Source organism: Artemia franciscana, chromosome 11, assembly GCF_032884065.1.
Source record: "Artemia franciscana chromosome 11, ASM3288406v1, whole genome shotgun sequence".
In the NCBI taxonomy this organism is placed as follows: Eukaryota; Metazoa; Arthropoda; class Branchiopoda; order Anostraca; family Artemiidae; genus Artemia; species Artemia franciscana.
This window is the reverse complement of record NC_088873.1, coordinates 237,844-258,032: the sequence shown is the minus strand read 5'-3', so window position 1 is coordinate 258,032 and position 20,189 is coordinate 237,844. Positions and strand designations below refer to the sequence as shown.

The following is a 20,189-nucleotide window of genomic DNA, read 5'->3' as shown; positions in this document are numbered from 1 at the left end:
AAAAAAGTTTCAATAAAACGTGACTCTAAGAAATTTTTGTACTTGGCTCTGGGAAATTCTGCATTACATTCTAAATTTCACTGGATCATTGCCGGTTTATTTTTAACCTTCATCTTAATCTTGTGGCCAACTTAGCAACGCACGCTCCTCATCCATTCTAATCTATTTAAAGCCTACCTTTTTTCACCCTCCCAGGAAGTTCCTATTTCCCTTAAATCTTTGTTTTCCACACCCTACCACCCCAACCACAGACCACCTACTTTCCGTTTAGTCCTAGCAAAAAAGGACAATATCCGGTAATCTGTCATCCTTCATCTGCAGAACGTTCACTAACCATCATGTCATGAGCTGACCACATTCGCTGTTAAAAAAAGGTACCAAAAGTCACCTTTCTCTCACTATAGCCCTAGAAACCAGGATCGAACCACACTTTTCGTACAACCTACTGTTTGAAATACGGCCAGTCAGCCAAGTACTCAAAACAATCCCTAGACAATTTCTCTGGAAAAAATCTAGCAAATCTTCGTCCGTTTTTCCGAGCACTCATGCTTCAGAACCATGTTTGACCGCTACCATCACTGTAGCTTCCAATATTCTAATCTTGGTTCGCAGACTTATCTTCCTGTTCTTTCAAACTTTTTTCAACTGTGAAAAAAAATACCCTGAGCCTTGGCTATTCTGTTTTTAACACCTTCACTACTCCCATCTTCCTTACTAATAATACTATCAAGGTAAGTGAAGCTGTCCACTTGATCTATCTTTTCGTGACCCGACGTCATCTCTTCATCTAATTTTATTCCTAGCCTTAGCGACTTAGTCTTCTTGACAATAATTTTCGAACCGATTCTAGCACCCTGAAGTTACAAAACATTTAAGAGTTTATTTACTTTGCCCACACTTTCACCTGGGATGCTTAAATCATCAGCATAATCTAAGTGCAGGAAAGTTTGTCTTCCCCATTTCATTTTGTATTCTCCCATTGCCTTTCCTGTGCTCCATAAGACGAAGTTCATTAAAATAATCCATAAAAAGGGGGATAAAACACAACCCTGCTTGTATCCTTATTTAATACAAAACCAGCTGCTAACCTTATTTCCTACCTTAACCGCAGCGGCGTTATTCTCGTACATATCATTAATCACTATTATGTATTTGTCTGGTATGCCATACAAGGATAAGACCTTCGCTAAAGCTCTTCTATGAGCAGAATCCAACTCTTGCTCATAATCTATAAAACTGAAGACCAAAGGTTTTTGATAGGTCAGGCACTTCTCAATTATTAGTCTAAGAGTGAAAATTTGGCCGACAAAAACTCTACCGTTCCTAAAACCGTACTGTTCTCCTCTTAAAACATTATCTACAATATCTCTCAGTTTAAAAAGTATCACATCACTAAGTAATTCCCTACCTACAGAGACCAGGCTAATGCCTCTATTATTACATCACTCACTCTTATCACTTTAGGGTTTTTCTAAAATTGCTCGGTACTTCCCCTTTTCCGAATATCATATTTTTTTAGTACTGTCACTAATTCTTCTTCACAAGATAAACCTTCCTTCACAGCCAGGGTTGAACAAATATTCTTTTTTTCCTCTACATCTTTTCCTGCAACTCTATCTCAAAATGCATTCTTTAAATGTTCCGCCCATCCATCTTTAACTCTTTTCTTATAACTAATTGTAGCCCCGTTCCTATCTTTAATTGGGACGAGTCCGGATTGACTGTTCTCTCGCAATTTATTAACATGCCAGTACAGTATTTTATTATTATGCCGCCTAGCTGCATCTTCCAGATTTTTTGCAATTTTGCCCATGGTCTCCACTTCACACCTCCTTAGCTCATATTTAGTGCACTCAGAAAATTCTGTACAAATAATTTTCTTTGTGCAAGAATTTTTCTTCTTCTTCTTTTCCCTATTTTTTCTTTCCCCTTTTCTCTCAAATTCTCATCCTGGAACCTACCAACGTCATAACTTCCCGGGAAGTAGTTCCAAAATTTTAGCTCTAGACACACGAGCGAATATTCCCCTTGTCTTCATCAAATTTTATTACTAACTTTTGTTTTGTTAGCATAAGAGTTTTTGCAAGTATTAGTCCTACCGGTATTCTTTATATTTGGATTTACTACCATGGAATCTACATTAAACTCGTACACATAATTTTTTTCGAGGGGATGGGGTAGTAAAACAAAGAAATAATGTTATTTGACAGCATGAGTGGGAAATATCCACAAATTTTAAAAATCAGGATTTGGGTGGAGGGACATGCCGAGGTTTTCCTCCTATGTATGTGCCTGATGTACCTAAAATTACTTAACTGCTTGGCCGACGTCAGTTCGAAAGGTGCGAACCCCTAATTTAGTTTTACCTTCTTTTTTTGTGATGACCATAATCTCCAATGCTCTAAGAATTTGATAAACCCCATTGCAATTGCAAAATTCAGAACATACTTTACAATCCACATTTTTGTAAGACTTGTACCAAAAAATTGCTGAAGCAGAGACAGTTAATTATACTTAAAGAAATTAAATAAAGATCTTTGACCCCGTTTGCTTAAGAAATGCTGCAATTCAAACGTAAAGCGTGCTTGTTGAATATTTGCATGCATGTCAACTTTCCCTACAGAAAAAGTCAAATTGTAAAATTACACTGTGATTTCGTGTGGGCGTTTCTGATTGTTAGAAATTAGGTCAAATCTAATACATATTCAATAAAAGAAAAAAGTAGTAATTGCACAAAACAAGCGATTTTATTATATATGATAAATCAAGAAAATAAAGCGGTACATCTTAAAGTACAACCTACTAAAAGAATGAAAAACTTGAGTATGATGCACGAAAAACTCATCATCAAAATTAGTCAGAGAAAGTGAAAGTAAACTGAACAAAAGACTACACAAAATAAGACACGAGAACCAAGGGCATATCCAGGGTTTTTTCGGGGGGGGGGGGAGGTATTGTTTGGGAGGGGGTGTACAAAAATACTTCGAAAAACGCATAAGAAATTTGTATATTTGCACTTTGTTACGTTTTTACGTGTTGGGAAAAAATTAGGGTGGGGGGGGCAAACTTCCTAAACCCCCCGCTGGATAAGATCTTCACGACATCTGTTATGAATTCAATTCAATATCACAGTTGTGTTGCATATACAACGTTAGCTTAGCAGCGTTTTTCCTGACTTGAATAAGCTAATTTCAAAGGGAGTGTTGTGTCAGCTGGATCAGATAAGTAAGCAGAATAACTGATGTTATTATCGTGTTCCTTATGTTATGTTTAACATATTTACTATATGTTATATATTCTATTTATTTAGTCTGTTGTATTTTGTTATATGTAATATTAGTTATTCTGCTATATTAGTTATTCTGTTATGAATTCTATTTAGTCCGTAATTGCGCCATTTTGTTCCAATTTTAATAATCAATTACAGGTGCTTTGGTCACTCCTCGTGTCCCCTTCAAGGCCATCTGTCCTGTATCAAGTAACCATCTGGCTGCAGCAATTCCAAAGTGTGCCGTGTAATTATTGCTAGAATTTCTATTCGAAACCCATTCTTTCAAACTTAGTAAGTTCTGTTGATTGGTCAAATCAGCTTTCTTTTATTTTAATTGGTTGACAAAAGAGTTGGAAGTTGTTACTTAAAAAAAAATGTTACATTCTTGTTTCTCCCTTTGAAAGGATAAGTACCTTTGCATTTTATTTACATCTTGGATGTTTAAAATAAAACTCCTCTGCCCAAAAAAATTGAACAGTAGTAAAACATAGGACAGACAAGGCTAGAGAGGCAAGAGGGCCTCCCGGCAACCAAGACACGTTTAAAGCAAAGGCTTCTTTCTGTGCGTTAAATTAAAAGCACGCCCTCCCTAATGATGTAGTGGACATAGAAAGCATCATAAACTCTGTTTATTTTGCTATATTTGTGGCTTGTCGCATAGATTGATAGAAGGTCTAGACCCGAAGCCCCCCAAAATATGAACTTTTTAATATTTTGATGAAGGATCTTGCGATTTAACAACGGAAAATTTATTTTAAGGCAAAAATTTATTCAAAAATTTGTTTTTGAATTTTCAAGTGTTTTGACCTTGATTATTTTTTTTTTGCCCTGCTTTCAGCTAATAGTCTGAGGTTATGATTTCAGTTTTCCACAAACTATCCATCAAATTGCTAAGAAAATTGTCAAGAAGCATTGAAGAGAAAGGGGGGGGGTTGGGGTGGAGGCCAAGATAGCACAAATTTTCTGATTTCAAAATAGTGATTTCCTGAAAATTCCAACCCTGAATGCACCCCGTAATATCTAGATAGAGTGGGGGGGGGTAGTATATGCACGCAGTTTTGAAAACGTTTTGCACGCATTAGTGCGCAATGGCTGCTTATCTCCTAAGCAATATTATCTGTCCTCGGTACTTCTGTATGCAATAATAACCTCATAGATTCCAATTCCAAGGATTAGTGCCGTGAAGTGTTATGAGACAAGTGTCGTCTATAGCTATTTACCCTCCTAACTCTAGAAAACGCAGGAAGACTAGAGGTGAATTTATACCATCTTATTCCTTATCCGTGATACCACCCCACTCTAGCGTTTATACTATAGCACTATTAGTAGTTTAAAATAAGTTTATTTGGTTTAATACAAGTTTGTTTTTTTTTTTTTTTTATGAGACAAGTCATCAGATACAATGAGACAAGTGTTGTCTATAGCTATTTACCCTCCTAACTCTAGAAAATGCAGAACGATTAAAGGTGAATTGATACCCTTTCATTTCTTATCTAGGATACCCCTCCACTCTAGCGTTTAAACTACATCACTATTATTGGTTTAAAATAGGTTTATTTGGTTTAAAAAAAATTAGTTGTTTTCAAGTTATAATATTCTAAGAACATACCTCTATTCTAAGAATAATATTCTAGAATAGCTCAAATTTTGGAAAGGTAACTACCTCCCAGGAAGTAACGATGTTGGTATGCTCTAGGATGAGAATTTGAGAGAAACTTTCCAGGTACAGTTGAATATTAAACTTGAGAGTTTAAAATTTGTCAGTGTGGAAGATGGTTGGAATAATTTTAGAAAAACAATTTGTGAAGTTGCTGATGGTGTCTTAGGGAATAAAGTTAAGATTGCAGCTAGGAATATTAGTGAAAAAGCTTTATGTTTAATAGAGCGGAGAAGGGGTTTGTACAAGAAGTATCTAAGTGATAGATCATATAAAAACAAAAAGAATATAAAGAAAGTGGAGAAAGCATTGAAATATGAACCAAGGAGGTGTGAAGAGGTGTGTATGGAGGCCATAGATGTAATTGCGGAGGATCTGGAAGATGCAGCTAGACGGCAGAATAGTAATATATTGCACTGGCATGTTAATAAATTGAGAGGGAGTAGTCAATCCGGACTCGTCCCAGTTAAAGATAAGAATGGGGCCACAATTATTGATAAGGAAAGAGTTAAAGAGAGATGGACGGAACATTTTGAGAAAATGCTAAACCGAGATACAGTTGCAGGAAAAGATTTAGAGAAAAATTAAAAAGTTTATGATACCTTGGATGTGAAGGAAGATTTGTTTTCTGAGGAAGAATTAGCAACAGTACTAAGAGGATTAAATATGGTGGCTCAGAGGTTAGAAATAAGTTACTGAAGATAATGAATATGATTTTGAATAAATGGAAGTACCTAACGATTTTAGGAAAACCTTAATTAAACCACTGTATAAGAAAGGTGATAAGAGTGAGTGTCGCAAGTATCGAGTCATTAGTCTGGTCTCTGTAGGTAGCATATTAATTAGTAATATGATACGTTTTAGACTGAGAGATGCTGTAGAGAAAGTTTTAAGAGAAGAACAGTGTGGTTTTAGAAAAGGTAGAGGGTGTGTCGACCAAAATTTCACTTTTAGGTTAATAATTGAGAAGTGCCTTAGATGACAAACACCTTCGGTCCTCAGTTTTATAAGTTTTGAGCAAGCTTTCGATTCTGTTGATAGAGGAGCTTTAGCAAAGGTCTGATCCTTGTATGGTATACCAGGCAAATAAAATAAAGTCATCAGTGCTATGTACGAGGATAATACTGCTGCGGTTAAGGTAGGAAATGAGGTTAGCAGCTGGTTTTGTATTAAATCAGGAGTTAAGCAGGGCTGTGTTCTATCCCCTTTATATGGATCATTTTAATGAACTTTGTCTTAAGGAGCAAAGGAAAGGCAATGGAAGACCGCGGATTCAAATGGAAAGAAAACACTCTCCTAGACTTCGATTATGCTGATGATTTAATCATCCTAGATGAAAATGTGAGCAAAATAAATTAATTTTTAGAGATTTTGTGAGTTCAGGCTGCTAGAATAGGTTTGAAAATCAATATTAAGAAGACTAAGTCACTAAGGTTAGGAATAAGTGAAGATGAAAAGGTGACGCTGTTTAACGAAAAGATTTATCAGTCGGACAGTTTCACTTACCTTGGTAGTGGATAAAGTTGGTGGGAGCAGTGAAGATGCTAAAAGTAGAATAGCCAAGGCTCATGGTGTTTTTTCACAGTTAAAAAAGTTTGGAAGAATAGGACGATAAGTCTGCAAACCAAGATTAGAATATTGGAAGCTACAGTGATGACAGTGGTCAAATATGGTCAAAAAGCTGATGAAGATTTGCTAGATGTTTTCCAGAGAAATTGCCTACGGATTGTTCTGGGTACCCGGCTGACTGACTGTATTTCAAAAAGTAGGCTGTAAGAAAAATGTGGTTCAATCCCGCTTTCGAGGGCTATAATGAAATAAAGATTGAGATGGCTAGAGCACGTCCTGCTCATGAAAGATGACGGATTGCCAAAGATTTTCCTTTTCGGCCAACAGTTTAGGGTTAAACGGAAAGTAGGTTGTCCTCGTCTGGGGTGAGAGGATGTCATAAAGAAAGATTTAAAGGAAACGGGAAATTCCTGGGAGGGTGTAAAGAGGGAGGCTTTGAATAGATTGGGATGTAGGAGGAGTATGCGTAGCTGTGTTGGCTACAGGCAGCTTGGTACTGCGGTTAGTTGTTAGTAGTAGTAGTAGTAGTAAGTTAGAATTCTGTCCCAAATCTTTAAGAACGACTCCTGAAAGACTATGTTCGTTTAACTAGAACAATAACAGCACTAAAAAAAACTTAGCGTAAAGAGCGAGATGTTGAGGAGGAGCAATATAAGTAATGATTTCTGTCCGTTTTATTGCTGCCCTTTACTTTCAGTTGGAAAAAACTTTTTTTTTTAGTTTAACATCCATTTGGAACAGCTTCATTCAAAAAGGATTAGTTAATTCCATCTTTTGTTGGTTCTAGGGATGCGTAAAGCCTGGTGACGAAGTAGGGTAAGCGAGTAATGGCATACCGGTCATCTTTAGTGTGCCTAATGCCACAATGATTTGTAATGTCGGAATAGAACTGTGGCAAAACTGCTGACAAACCGCGGCAAAGTCATAATCGTGGCAAATTGTTATGGTAAACAAAATTTGTGGAGAAATGAAAGAAAATATTGCAATAGTTATCCAACTTTCCTGGCTAATGGATGGTAGGATAAGCATTATTGTGATCTAACGCATTAAAGTTATAATTTGGTGTAAAACGTAGACAATTCGGTAAAAAAAAAGTTTTCCTAAGATCGTCCTGACGATTTCACACGTTATGGCCGCAAAATTTGTGGAAAAATGAAAGAAAAGTGTTGTTACACACAGTTATGCAAACTTTTCCAACTTTTCCAGATGTCAGGATTAGCATTTCTTGTTATTCATTGCATAGACTTGAAAAAATTGTTCTACACGTCTACTACCCCTGCCCCCTCCCCCGGAAAATACTCCTTGCGGAAAATACCCCCCCTCGGAAATGCTAAAAGAAACTTAAAAAGAACTTCGAAAAATATGAAATTGATACCTAGTCCCATATGACTTCAGGGAATATTTCTAGTCTGTGCTGTTATTATGAAAGTAAAAAGTAACATTAAACCCCAAAATGAGCAAAACTTATTCCTTACTAGCTGTTGGGGTGGCACTTCGCGCCACCCCAACACCTAGTTGGTGGGGTGCTTCGCCCCCCCCCCAAGCCCCCCCCCCCCGCGCGTAAGTCGGCACGCGCCATATTAGTTACGCGCCATTGTAGTTGTGTCCCTGTGTCCCATCTGTGAATAGAGATAGATATAAATATATGTTTTTAACTACGTAAAACATGCGAATATACAACATTCTTCGCTTTCCCATTGTCTGTGCATATAAATAGATTGTCAGGTTTACTGACTCTTAAACATGCAACATATAACTGTCCATGGGAAAAACAATCCGTATTCAGATCTATACCTCATTATTCTAATGATGTGTCCCTGTGTCCTGGTCGTCATTTATATTCCCTGTGTCCCGGTCGTCATTTGTGTCCCGGTGTCCCAGTTTGTAATTTCTCTTTGAGTGTCCCGGTCGTCATTTATATTCCCTGTGTCCCGGTCGTCATTTGTGTCCCGGTGTCCCGGTCTGTAATTTCTATTCGAACAATCCCTGTGTCCCGGTCGTGATTTATATATCCTGCCTGTGCCCCTGGCGTCCCCGTTGTAGTTGTGTCCCTGTGTCCCAGTCGTCATTTATATTCCCTGTGTCCCGGTCGTGATTTGTGTCTGGGTGTCCCAGTGTGTAATTTCTCTTTGAGGTTCCCGGTCGTCACTTATATTCCCTCTGTCTCGGTCGTCATTTGTGTCCCGGTCTGTAATTTCTCTTTGAGTGTTTTTTCTTTTTAGTTTTTTTTTTAGTTTTTTACCTTTTTTCTTTTTTCAGTTTTCTTTTTCTTCTTTATTTTTCAGCGTCACTATGAAGTACATATCGACGAACCTTTGTTTTTTTAACTTAAATCTGGTAGGCATTGATGACCTTATCCAAGTCAAAATCCCAAACCCAATAGGTTCTTCAGTCATTTTACAATTAAACATTTTTCCGTGAACAAATGTCTTAAATACCGTTAATGACGTCACCGTCAAAGCAAAAATGACGACAACTAATTTCATGACGTCAGCCGACACAGAAACATGACGTCACCTGATCCACAGACAGACAGACAGACAACTTATTTTTATATATATAGATAGGAGAGGGACTGCCCCTTCATCATCCAGACCTCCACTTCTTGGTCACAGAAACTTCGGAGGGTGGTCATTAGATCAGAAATTAAGAGCTTCAACTCCTGTTTTTATAAGTCGAAAGTGACTGGACCAACCGGCAAATTTAAATGTGAAATTGATATCCAGTCCCTCATGACTTCAGGGTTTATGCATTTATTATGAAAGTAAAGAGTAACATTAAACCCCAAAACGAGCAGAACGTACTCCATATAGGAGAAGGACTGCCCCTTCCTCATCCTCACCTCCACCTCATGGTCACAGGAACTTCGGAGGGGCTCATTAGATCAGAAATTAAGAGTTCAAGTTCTTTTTTATGAGCCAAAAGTGACTGGATTAACCGGCTGCAGGGGTGGTGTATTTTCCAGGGTGGTATTTTCCCTGGGAGGATTTTCCACGGGAAGGGGGATATTTTTCTTGGTGGTATTTTTCGGGCGGGTAAACGTCGGCCGCCGAAAAAAAAACGTGCAATTTGTACTGACTTACCACAAAAGGGCTCCTCATCTCTGGTTGCCAGATACATAACACCGCTTCCAGGTGATTGGTTTGCATAATATCCCATATTGCCACATTTGTCGTCAGAACAGGGAAAACATTCTCCAGCGAGGAACTTCTCATAGCTTTCACACGGGAAGGCGGGAAATAAGCATTTTGGCACAACAGAATCAGTAAAAAATTTATATGCTCTTCTATGATTACATAAACTCCTCCCATCACCGGGTGTAGATGCTGAAAAAAGAAAGGAAAAATCATTTATAATAGAATGGCAAAGTGGAAAAAAGAACACAAAAATATACACAAGGAGAAGCCTCTTATTTCGTATGTACAGGTACACTGTAAATAGCTGAATTGAGCGCGTGTTTTGCTACAGAAATAATAAAAAAAATTGTAAATTCGATTCAAATAATTGTTAACTTTTGAATACACTTGGGTTGAGCCAACTTGAATGCCAACTTGACAAAAGTGGACAACCGTAGCGTTTTTCAAGCTAGAAAAGGATCGCATTTATTCGATACGGGTATGCCTCATGCCAGCTTCCGAACTAGGATTTCTTGTAGTGTTACCGTTCATTTTGAGTGTTTTCCAGGCTGACTTTTCAGTCCGAGGGATTTTCTCAGTATGTTTAAACATTTTTATTAAAATATTTCAATAACATACTAAATATTAGTGGAGTTTTGTCAAAAACGAACCACCTTTTCTCTGTAATAGCCAGCTTATCAATTGCACGTATATTTTCCTAAACATTGGAAGAAAACCAAGGGCACCAATTGAGAGGGAGGGGGCATAATTTTGAAAATACAAGGTTTTGTATTTTCATTGAAAAACGTAAATTATCCTTAACCTCCCTCCTTTATGTTCGTGAATAGGTTCTTCTGAAAAGAAAAAAACAACACTAATGTCTGTTAAGCCATTTGATATGGATTTGAAGGAGGCCTACTTGCATTACCACACTGATTCTCTGTGTACAATAGATGCGATTTAATTATCTAAAATAGAATTTGCTGGAATTCCGGGTCTTATTATGTCTTATTATAATTTATAATTCCACCATGTGTTTGTTGTCATCGTTGCAAGATGTCAGCTTTCAACATTTTTCGAAATATCCCCTCTCAATGGGCAAAAGTAAGGACCGTTTTATGGCTCAGGATGGCATACACACGTCCTTGGTTGCAAGCTATAGCCTGACTCTCTCATACTCACAATACTTGCATTTCACTCCACTATAAAATGCAAACAAATTTCCCAATATCCCCACTCGTTGGGCAAAAGTAAGGACCGTTTTATTGGCCAGGATGGCCCATATACTTCCTTCCTTTTCCAAGTAGTAACCCGCTCCTCTCCTCCCCCCCACTCATGACTTGAAATAAATCGTTCCCTGCCCTTGCCTCTTTGACCTGCATATATAAACCTAGTAACCGGATCTCTGACACCTCATCGTGCCAAGTTTCTAGTTATAAACTTTCTTTGAAAACATTCTTCGTTTTCACTTCGTTTTCGTATCTTTTTAACGTTCTTTGAAAGACTACCCGACCGAATTCCCCAATTATATAATTTCAAAAAGATTAAGAAAATACAGGGAAAATGCATGCCCTACATTGGTACATTATTTCCCGTTCCTGAACATAAAATCCACTTTAACGCTAAAATAGCCATTGTCAAAACTGAGGTTCTATCGAGTTAACGTACGCGTCTTATTAGTTCAAAAGCGCATGTTTACAATTTCATAGTTGTACGTAGCTCCTCAAAGATAATTCAAAATATTAAGATTGTTGTCTTCAGCTTATTTCAATACCATTAGAAATTGTGCAGCCATCTTAAGAAACCGAAATAATTTACTTGAAATAAATAATTCGAACAATCTCAGGAGCGTTGCTCAAAAATCGTTTGAAATTCGTCGTTATACAAAATGGATAAGAGTTAGTCAAGTAAAAGAATATTCTCCTTATTCCAAAATCATTTAAAGCATTCATGAACAGTCAACAAGAAAGCTGAAAACTGACCATCAAAAATTTAATTTTAAATTCAGGGTATTTTAGTGGCAAAGGGAATTTCATATCTAGCCATATCTGACAAAAATAAACGAGCAGAGAGTATAGGGTCTGCTCTAAACAGGTCAGTTTGTGACCTTCAGAACAACGATGATATGATCGTTTATTGTCATGTATGATCTGCGATCGATGGGACTCGAGCCCTAGACCTCCTCCAAACTAACGAAGCATAGCCACCCGGCCGCAATAGTATGTTGACAGAACATAAAATTTATCCAAGCACTTAGAGCCAGCACCCCACTAATAACATCTCATGTTCAGTTCTTTCAACGTAACTTTGCCATGTTCTGAATTTTCTCTTGCCATTTCAAGCTCAGGTGTAGAGGGAAACCAGTCTACAATACATTCGTGCCTTGTCTTGGACTAGGAGGTAAGGAACCTTATCTAGGGTATAAATTAGAACGTTTACAAGATGAGGAGCTTTTAATGTGATAAAGAAAAAAGAACACTCTTCCACTAGAGCCAGCCCCACAAGATTTTTTTAGTTTTGTCACGATTTTTACGTTTTCTTTGTATTATTTTTGTATTTTTCTAAGCAATTCGTCGCTTCTTTCTTTTTTAGAATACCCATCGACCTCAGCAAAATATTACCGGTAGAAGCCCGATAGTAGAGAGGGCTTTCTGGATTGCACAACATCCCTATCCCTGAGTTTCCCAGCATCCCTATCCTGGATTCCACAACATCCCTATCCCTGGATTTGTCAGCATCCTTACTCCCGGACTCTACAAAACCCCCATACGTGGATTCCACAACATCTCTATCCCTGGAATCCGCAACATCCCTATTCCTGGATTCCAAAACATCCCTCTCCCTGAATTCCATAATGTCCCAAACTCTGGATTCGACAATAGCCCTATCACTGGATTCTACAGCATCCCTATCCAGGGATTCCACAACATATATATCCCGTAATTCCACGATAGCCAGCAGGTGTCTGTTACTTCTTAGGGATTTGTTTTCTAAAAGACGCAGGTGTAATTTGCCTAATAGTTTCTTTTTAAGAAACCTACCAGGGCCAGCGCTTCCTTACTTCAGGATTACCGTGGTTATTGCGTAATGAAGGGGGGGGCACAAGCGAGATGTGACGCGCTCTTACATGTGGGTGTTATGTAATGGCGGTGCACACGTGAGATGTCACATAATGACAGCGCACACGTGGGGTGTTACGCTATGACGGTGCACACGTGGGATGTGACCCAACCTTACACGTGAGTGTTACGCAATAACGGGAGGCACACGTGGGTGTTACGTAAAAGAGGTTCTGCAAACGCTCTCAAATTTGCGCTATCGTAGTTACAACTAAGTTCAAACATAAACGAACAAAATCAAAAACCACAAATCGAAACGATAAACATAAAACATAAGCGAAATTCGCTGAATTTCATCAAGCGACAATGGCTATGCAGCATCGCCATAAGAATTCCCTACCCCCGGAAGATACTCCCCCCCATGGAAAATACCTCCCACTAAATACTCCCCCCGTAGAAAATAAGGCTTTCCTAATTTGAGAATTTTATTTTGAATTTTTTTTACTTTCCGTAGGGGAAGGAAATTTTGGTACTTGTGTATTATACGCCACCCACTCAAGTTTACGCTATGCAAAACTCGAGGACAAACCGGTTTTATCGTTATTTTCTTTCAGCTGAGCGTGAGACAAGACAAAGACAAGTGACAGAATAGATGGAAAATACACAATTTTCCAGGGCAGGGGGGGGGGTAAACGCCAGGGGGGGGGGGTAAACACCTAGAACCGAAAGAAGATTGTAAAAAATTATCCCCTTTTTAAGTGGCTGTTATCTACCCTTTTCCTAGGAAAAAACATAGTTAAACTGAAAGGTGTAGTAGATGGTTGATCGCTTCATTATTCTCAATATCCTAAAGCTTGAAGCCCTCAATTTAAATCTTGATGTGAGTTAAAAAAAAACAGTAGGATCAGAAGATTTGTTTTGTGGATTTTTAAAAAAAAATTAATTTTCTGTTCGTTTTCACATAGTCTTTTTCAGATATATTTAGGTTATTGAGGATAATGAAGCAATCAGCCATCTACTACAGCTTTCAGCTTAACTATGAGCTAGTCCTAGGAAAAGGATAGAAAACAGGGAATATATTTTACAATCTTCCTTCAGACCCGTGGTTCACTCGCTTTTGACGTTTTTCTAAGGAGACGGACAAAAAGTCAACTAAGGACTAATACTCGCTGCTCCCTCCAGCAAAACAAATCCCCCCCCTAGATAAGTATTGTTTTGCTAGTAATATAATAAACATGAATTTTCAAAAAAAAACTATTCATTATCAGGCTATTCATTGAAACAGCGAGTGAACAAATCGATCAATCAATCAATCAATTTATTCAACCAATTAATTTGCAACAAAAACACTTCAGCATAGACTCCCCCATAAGGCTTTGGCTAAGAAAAACAGGGGATAAATAGAAAATTAAACTAATACTAAAAAAAGAAAAAGTATTTCAATATAATGAATGTCAACCTTTCAAAGACTTTCGTTTGTTAAAACAGGATTAACGAACAGAAACCCAGGGTTCCCACTGAAACGATTTCAAGCAAAAACGGCCATTTTTGCGTGACCCATCAAATTTCCCCCGTTTTTTGCTGCAAGCTAATGGTTCAACAGTTGCGTTGAAATATTTCTATTGAGCCGTTGAACGTCGCATCCTTGAATCTGAATTGAAAGCTTTGTAGAACCTTAAATTGCAAGTAGCTAAGAATCTAAACATGTTTATCAGAAGTTTTCTGTAATATTTGACAAACAACAGGACGGCTGTGTTCTTTTAAGGCAAGGTTTTAACAATATAGGCCTGGGAGGTACTTCCAGGGATATGAGCATGGAAGATAAGAATGAAATTTTTCGCTAACCATAGCTGGCCTTAGCCATTAGCCATTTGAATATTTGAAACCATTTGCAACTATTCCTATGCAGTTGCTTTTAAATTTATCATAACATTTTTTTTGCGTTTTAACGGCTGCAGTGGACCGTTCCTCTGTGAACATTTTGGCAATTATCTGACATCCACTGTCCGTGAACCGTTTTGCATTAAGAAAAAATTCGCATCAATGGAAAGCAGCGGAAACAAGCGTAGATCATCGGCCTACTGACCACTCTTACGAAGAAACAACGATGATCTCTAGATTTAAACTGACACTGCTCAAAGCTATTCTTGCAGGCATCACGTTGCCCATGATCGTTTCCCGTACACCCATCACTATCTGGGCAGTATTTCCACTCTTCTTTTGAAATAATCTACAGTGAATTTCGAGATGGTTACAATCCTTGATGGAACGACTTTCTACTTGAAAATACTCTTTCCTACCTGTAATGTAAATATCATTGTCTTAAGAGTGAAATGCTTGAAAAATATTTGTGAATATGTCTATTAATTAATTTGTACCAACAAAAACTCTAAGCCCTTTAGATTTCTTCTTCCACGCATAGGTAACCATCGACAATGATAAGTGCCGGCAGATCGTCAGGATCCAAGATGTACTCATCTTGGCATGCAAAGTCAGAGTCACCCTTACTAGAATATCATGTAACGTCATTTTATTATATTTGTTCGTAAAGTCAATGATAACATTTTGATTTATATTACAAAATTCGCGGTGTTTCAATTTGCTTATTTGAAGCAATGTCGCACACAAACTTCTCATATGAAGAATCACTTTCTGTAACAAGTAAAAGTCAGTAGGTTTACAGCAATAGTAGCCCGTATCTTTACAGTGATGTCATAAAAACCAGACTCTCATATTATTCCAGCAATTAAAGCGTACACCAGGTTTTTCCTCCCACAACAATTTAAAACCATGACGACACCAGTCTTCTAAAAATAAAACTGAAATCACGTGTAGGGTTTCCTGCAACCATGCAGGGTAAGCATCTTCTCGTTGATCACATTTATCAGAGGACAATTGGAGCATAGGAACCTCTAGTATAAGAGTCACAAATCTCTTCAAGACAGGAATTAGTCTTTAATTTTTATAGCATATTTTTATACAATTTACATGGATTGCATAATCTACATTTTTATTATAGTTATCAATGATAGTGCAATTCTCACAGGATGACTAGCTGCCCAATGTATAGAATCATAATAGACATTTGTAAAATATTTTCAATCTTGACTGTCTCACTTTAAAAGAAATAGGCTCGCGATCAATAAAATGAATGTCTTTTAGGAAGTAGAACAATCGAGTGACGTCACAAAGCTTGTTCGACTTATTTCTTGTCTCTTCGCAAAATTTCCTTCTAGGTAGTGGTTAAAAGCAAAACCGCAATGTAACTTTGTCTTGTTTCAATTAATATATCAGTAAATTGATTAAATGCGTCTGGGCTACGACGAAAAAGTTTCATGTAATAGTCCAATGATGGAGACTCATTTTTCATTATAGCGTTAAGCTTTCCTTGAGAAAATATTTTCCATTGTAGAGATAACACTAGAAAATTATCATCTAGAATCAAACATTTTTCCAAAATCATTAGATTCCGTATGATTTTTTGTTTCTGAAATCCAGTCATTTTTTCATTCTGACACTGTCACTACCGATTATAGACCAACAATGACTGAAGATTCTTTCTCGCAATTGGCTGAGATTGTTGCCTTCAATATAACTTAATCCATTTGCATTTGATACAAAGAACAGTTATTGTAATAATGCATGGAATCCATCTTGTAATCTTTGTATATGCATTATATTCACTTTTACTCCAAAGCATGACTATTTATCCGACTTGAATTTGCTTAATGATATAACATATCGCGCAAACATCCCATCTCATTCTAGAGTTAGCCGGCAATCCCTTGTAATTTCTACTGCAGCATTAGGTACTCTAGGTTTCATTTCGACATTGTTAGCGCCTTAAATATTTAATAGAGTAAAAGCATCCATACATTTCAGTACTGGAACAAATCTAGCAGCTCACGCAATATCGCGCCACCGTCAACTCCAATTACGTAATTAACACCTGCATCGTTTAGTAAACATTCTCAATTATGTAACATGCACCTGCTGGTTGTCATGAAATGATGGGATAGGGCTCTCATGGAGTCCAGGGATAGAGCTGTTGTGGAATGGTGGGATAGGGCTGTAGTGGAAAGATGGGATAGGGCTGTCACAGGAATTGTGGGATAGGGCTGTCGTGGAAACTAGAGCCCCGTCACTACTGTTAACGTGGGGGAAACCCTTCATATACGGAACAATTTCTTTTCGTTTTTCAAATAATGACTTTTACTTTTATTTAAATAATAAAAAATATAAACAATTACAGATATAAATCACTACGCTAGGGAAAAATTTAAATTGAGCTAACACGTAGCGATTAACTACATAAACATTCCTAAAGGCATCCCAAATCAAAAACAATAAAAAAAAACTACGTAAATGTTACTAGATGCATCCTACACTAATTAAAAAATAATGAAAAAAAGACAATCACCTTCTCTCAAACATCCACAGGGTAACAAATTTCATCCAAATACCACTCCCTCCACCTCAAACCCTTCCACCCGCTCCTCCCTCCAGCCCTATAGCCCACTCCAATCCCCCCAAAAAATATAAATAAATGCAAAAATAATTCCCCCAAAAATACTCTTTTAATCTTTTTTTTTAAACTGTTGGAAGTGCTGAGCCTCCTTAACACTCACAGGCAGTGAATTCCATACAGAAGGCCAAGAATCTTCAAACCAGATCTTACACTATTTTGAATATTCACAGCCAAGTTACCACATCTTCTTGAACTAGTGAACAAAACTTCTAAAACGGTAAAACTCATTAAAAGTTTCCGGGACTAGATTATGCACATAATTAAACACAAACACCGCCACTTGATAGCCCCTTATCTGTCCAACATTGAGTAGCCTTAGAGACGTAAAGCATGCACTGGTATCTTTAACATTTTTTACGTGCTTCCCAATTATTCTTGCTGCTTTATTTTGTAGAATTTCGTTTGTAATTACCAAAAAAATCGCTGCTCCAAACTTCACATCCATATGATATATACGGGTAGAATATTGCAAATTATATAGTGCGAAGAGTAGTTTCCAAGTAGTTTCGTGCGAAGTTTTGTAGAATTTGCACACGCTTGTAATCAACATAAAAATTACTGCTCCAAACTATATATCCGTATGACGTATACAGGTTGATTATTGCAAAATATATCGTGCGAAGAGCACGTTCCGGAAGAATATGCCTCTGTCTTCTGAGGATGCCAATTCCATGTGCAATTTTGGCGGAAGTAATGATGCTTCCACGATAGGTTAGATTCAATATGGAAGTCAAGGTACCGCAGTGATTTAACTTGTAAAATAGGCTTTTCACCTAGTAGGAATTTACTACTTACATCGACAGATTCACTCACCCTACAGAATGTCAGTAAAAACATTTTCTTTGTATTCACGCACAGCAAATTTAAACTTGTAAACACCTCTAATATTTTGAGAGCATCATTAGCTTTTACTATTAAATCATCGACTAATTTTTCAAATACTGTTATCACAGTGTAATCCGCAAAAGGAGTAATAGATACATCCTGCGGCATCATGTCCACGTAAACTATATAAACTATAGGGCCCAGCACAGAGCCCTACACTCTGTGGTGAGGTACACCACACTTCACAGGAGAAGACGATGAGACTACATCATTTAAAACGACTTTAAGGAACCTACCGTAAAGATAGCCATCGAACCATCTTTGACAAACGCCATCTATTCCAAGACTTCTCATTCGATGAAGCAATACTTGGTAGTCAGACGTGTCAAACGCTTTTCTAATGTCAATGAAAATAGACATAGGTACGTTACCTGAGTTTAACGCACAGTTAACACTTTGAACCGGATGTTGTAAGGCGTGCATCGTGAAATGACCCTTACGAAACAAATTATAGAGCCGTTTACGTACCACTTTCTCCAGTAACTTTGAAAAGATGGGTAAAATTGATGTGGGTTTCCAGTTTTCTATATCTGACTTGCGACCACCTTTGTGAAATGGAATGACCTTCGCCACCTTAAACTGCACCGGAAAACTTGCCGTTAAATCTGGCTCACCCTCTATGAAATATTCCCCTTCCCCTCACGGAAAACTCCTCCGTGGGAATTTCATCCAGCGTAAAGTGCACCTCCCCCCGTCAAATTACCTCCAGACAATTTATCCTCGCAGAGAATCCCTCCTTCCTGTTATGCTTGCAGACGATTCAGCGTGAAAAATTCTCCTTAGCATTCCTTCATTTGAATAAGACTTTAATCTATAATCAGTTTCTCAATCACTCCAGCCCCGTTCCGTAGATATTATTTCCCAGAGATCGAAACACACGAAAATAGCCCCTAGATAATTCCCCTGGAACATCTGCACACGAAAAAGTTGGCAACGAGAATCTAAGGCAATAAAAAAAAAAATTCGTATAATTATTCTGTCAAATACCCCCATTTTAACATTTCCCCTAGAATATTCACCCCCCATAAATTTCCCTCCCCAAGGAAGATTCTTCCAATAGAAATCTACACTAAGCACAATCCCCCCCCCCCAAAAAAAAAATGTCTGTATACTTCCCAATGACAAAGTCTATACGTAAAGAATGGATGAATTTCATAGCATACAGGCCTCTTCCCACGGGCTGTGGGGGGTCATTTTGCGCCCAAAGACTTAATAATTTGATCTTTCAACTATTCGAACAAGTTGGCTATTTTGTTGCTAAAATTCCGTTTTTTAGAGTTTCGGCTACTATGGAGCCGGGTCACTCGTTACTTACCACGAAAAGTTTGATGAAACTTAAACAGTTGTAACTTCATCCGAAAAATTGTATACGATCTGAAATTATAATATGGCAAACATAAAAATGTCATATGCTGAAAACAAAAAAGTCCCCGAAAAGCTATCATTATTCAACAGGGCTATCTATTAGGGCTACTTTTCATCTTAGGGATGCATGTGTCATCAAACAGTTGTGGTAACGAATCAAACAGTTCGTGGTAACGAACTGTAGTAAGGAGCGATCCGGCTCAATAGTAACCAAAACTCTAAAAAATTGAATTTTGATATCAATAGCTACATCAAAAGAATCGCATTTTAATGCTGATTTTAAATATATAAGTTTCATCAAGTTTAGTCTTACCCATCAAAAGTTACGAGCCTGAGAAAATTTGCCTTATTTAGGAAAATAGGGGGAAACACCCCCTAAAAGTCGTAGGATCTTAACGAAAATGACACCATCAGAATCAGCGTATTAGAGAACCCTACCGTAGAAGTTTTAAGCTCCTATCTACAAAAATGTGGAATTTTGCATTTTTTGCCAGAAAACTAATCACGGGTGGGTGTTTATTTGTTTTTTGTTTTTTTTCCAGGGGTCATCGTATCGACCAAGTGGTCCTAGAATGTCGCAAGAGGGCTCATTCTAACGGAATTGAAAAGTTCTAGTGCCCTTTTTAAGTGACCAAAAAAATTGGAGGGCATCTAGGCCCCCTCCCACGCTCATTTTTTTCCCAAAGTCAACGGATCAAAATTTTGAGATAGCCATTTTGTTCAACATAGTCGAAAATCA

At 37.7% G+C, this 20,189-nt stretch overlaps 1 protein-coding gene across 1 annotated transcript in view; it reads right to left on the bottom strand.

Annotated features, from left to right (window-relative positions):
• Positions 1-20,189, bottom strand: part of LOC136032645 (pancreatic triacylglycerol lipase-like) — a 141,459-nt gene that overhangs the window by 31,915 nt on the left and 89,355 nt on the right. Inside the window, exon 6 of the mRNA XM_065712920.1 lies at positions 9,581-9,823. Coding sequence (XP_065568992.1) covers positions 9,581-9,823 — 243 coding nt within the window. The remainder of the gene's footprint in view (positions 1-9,580; positions 9,824-20,189) is intronic.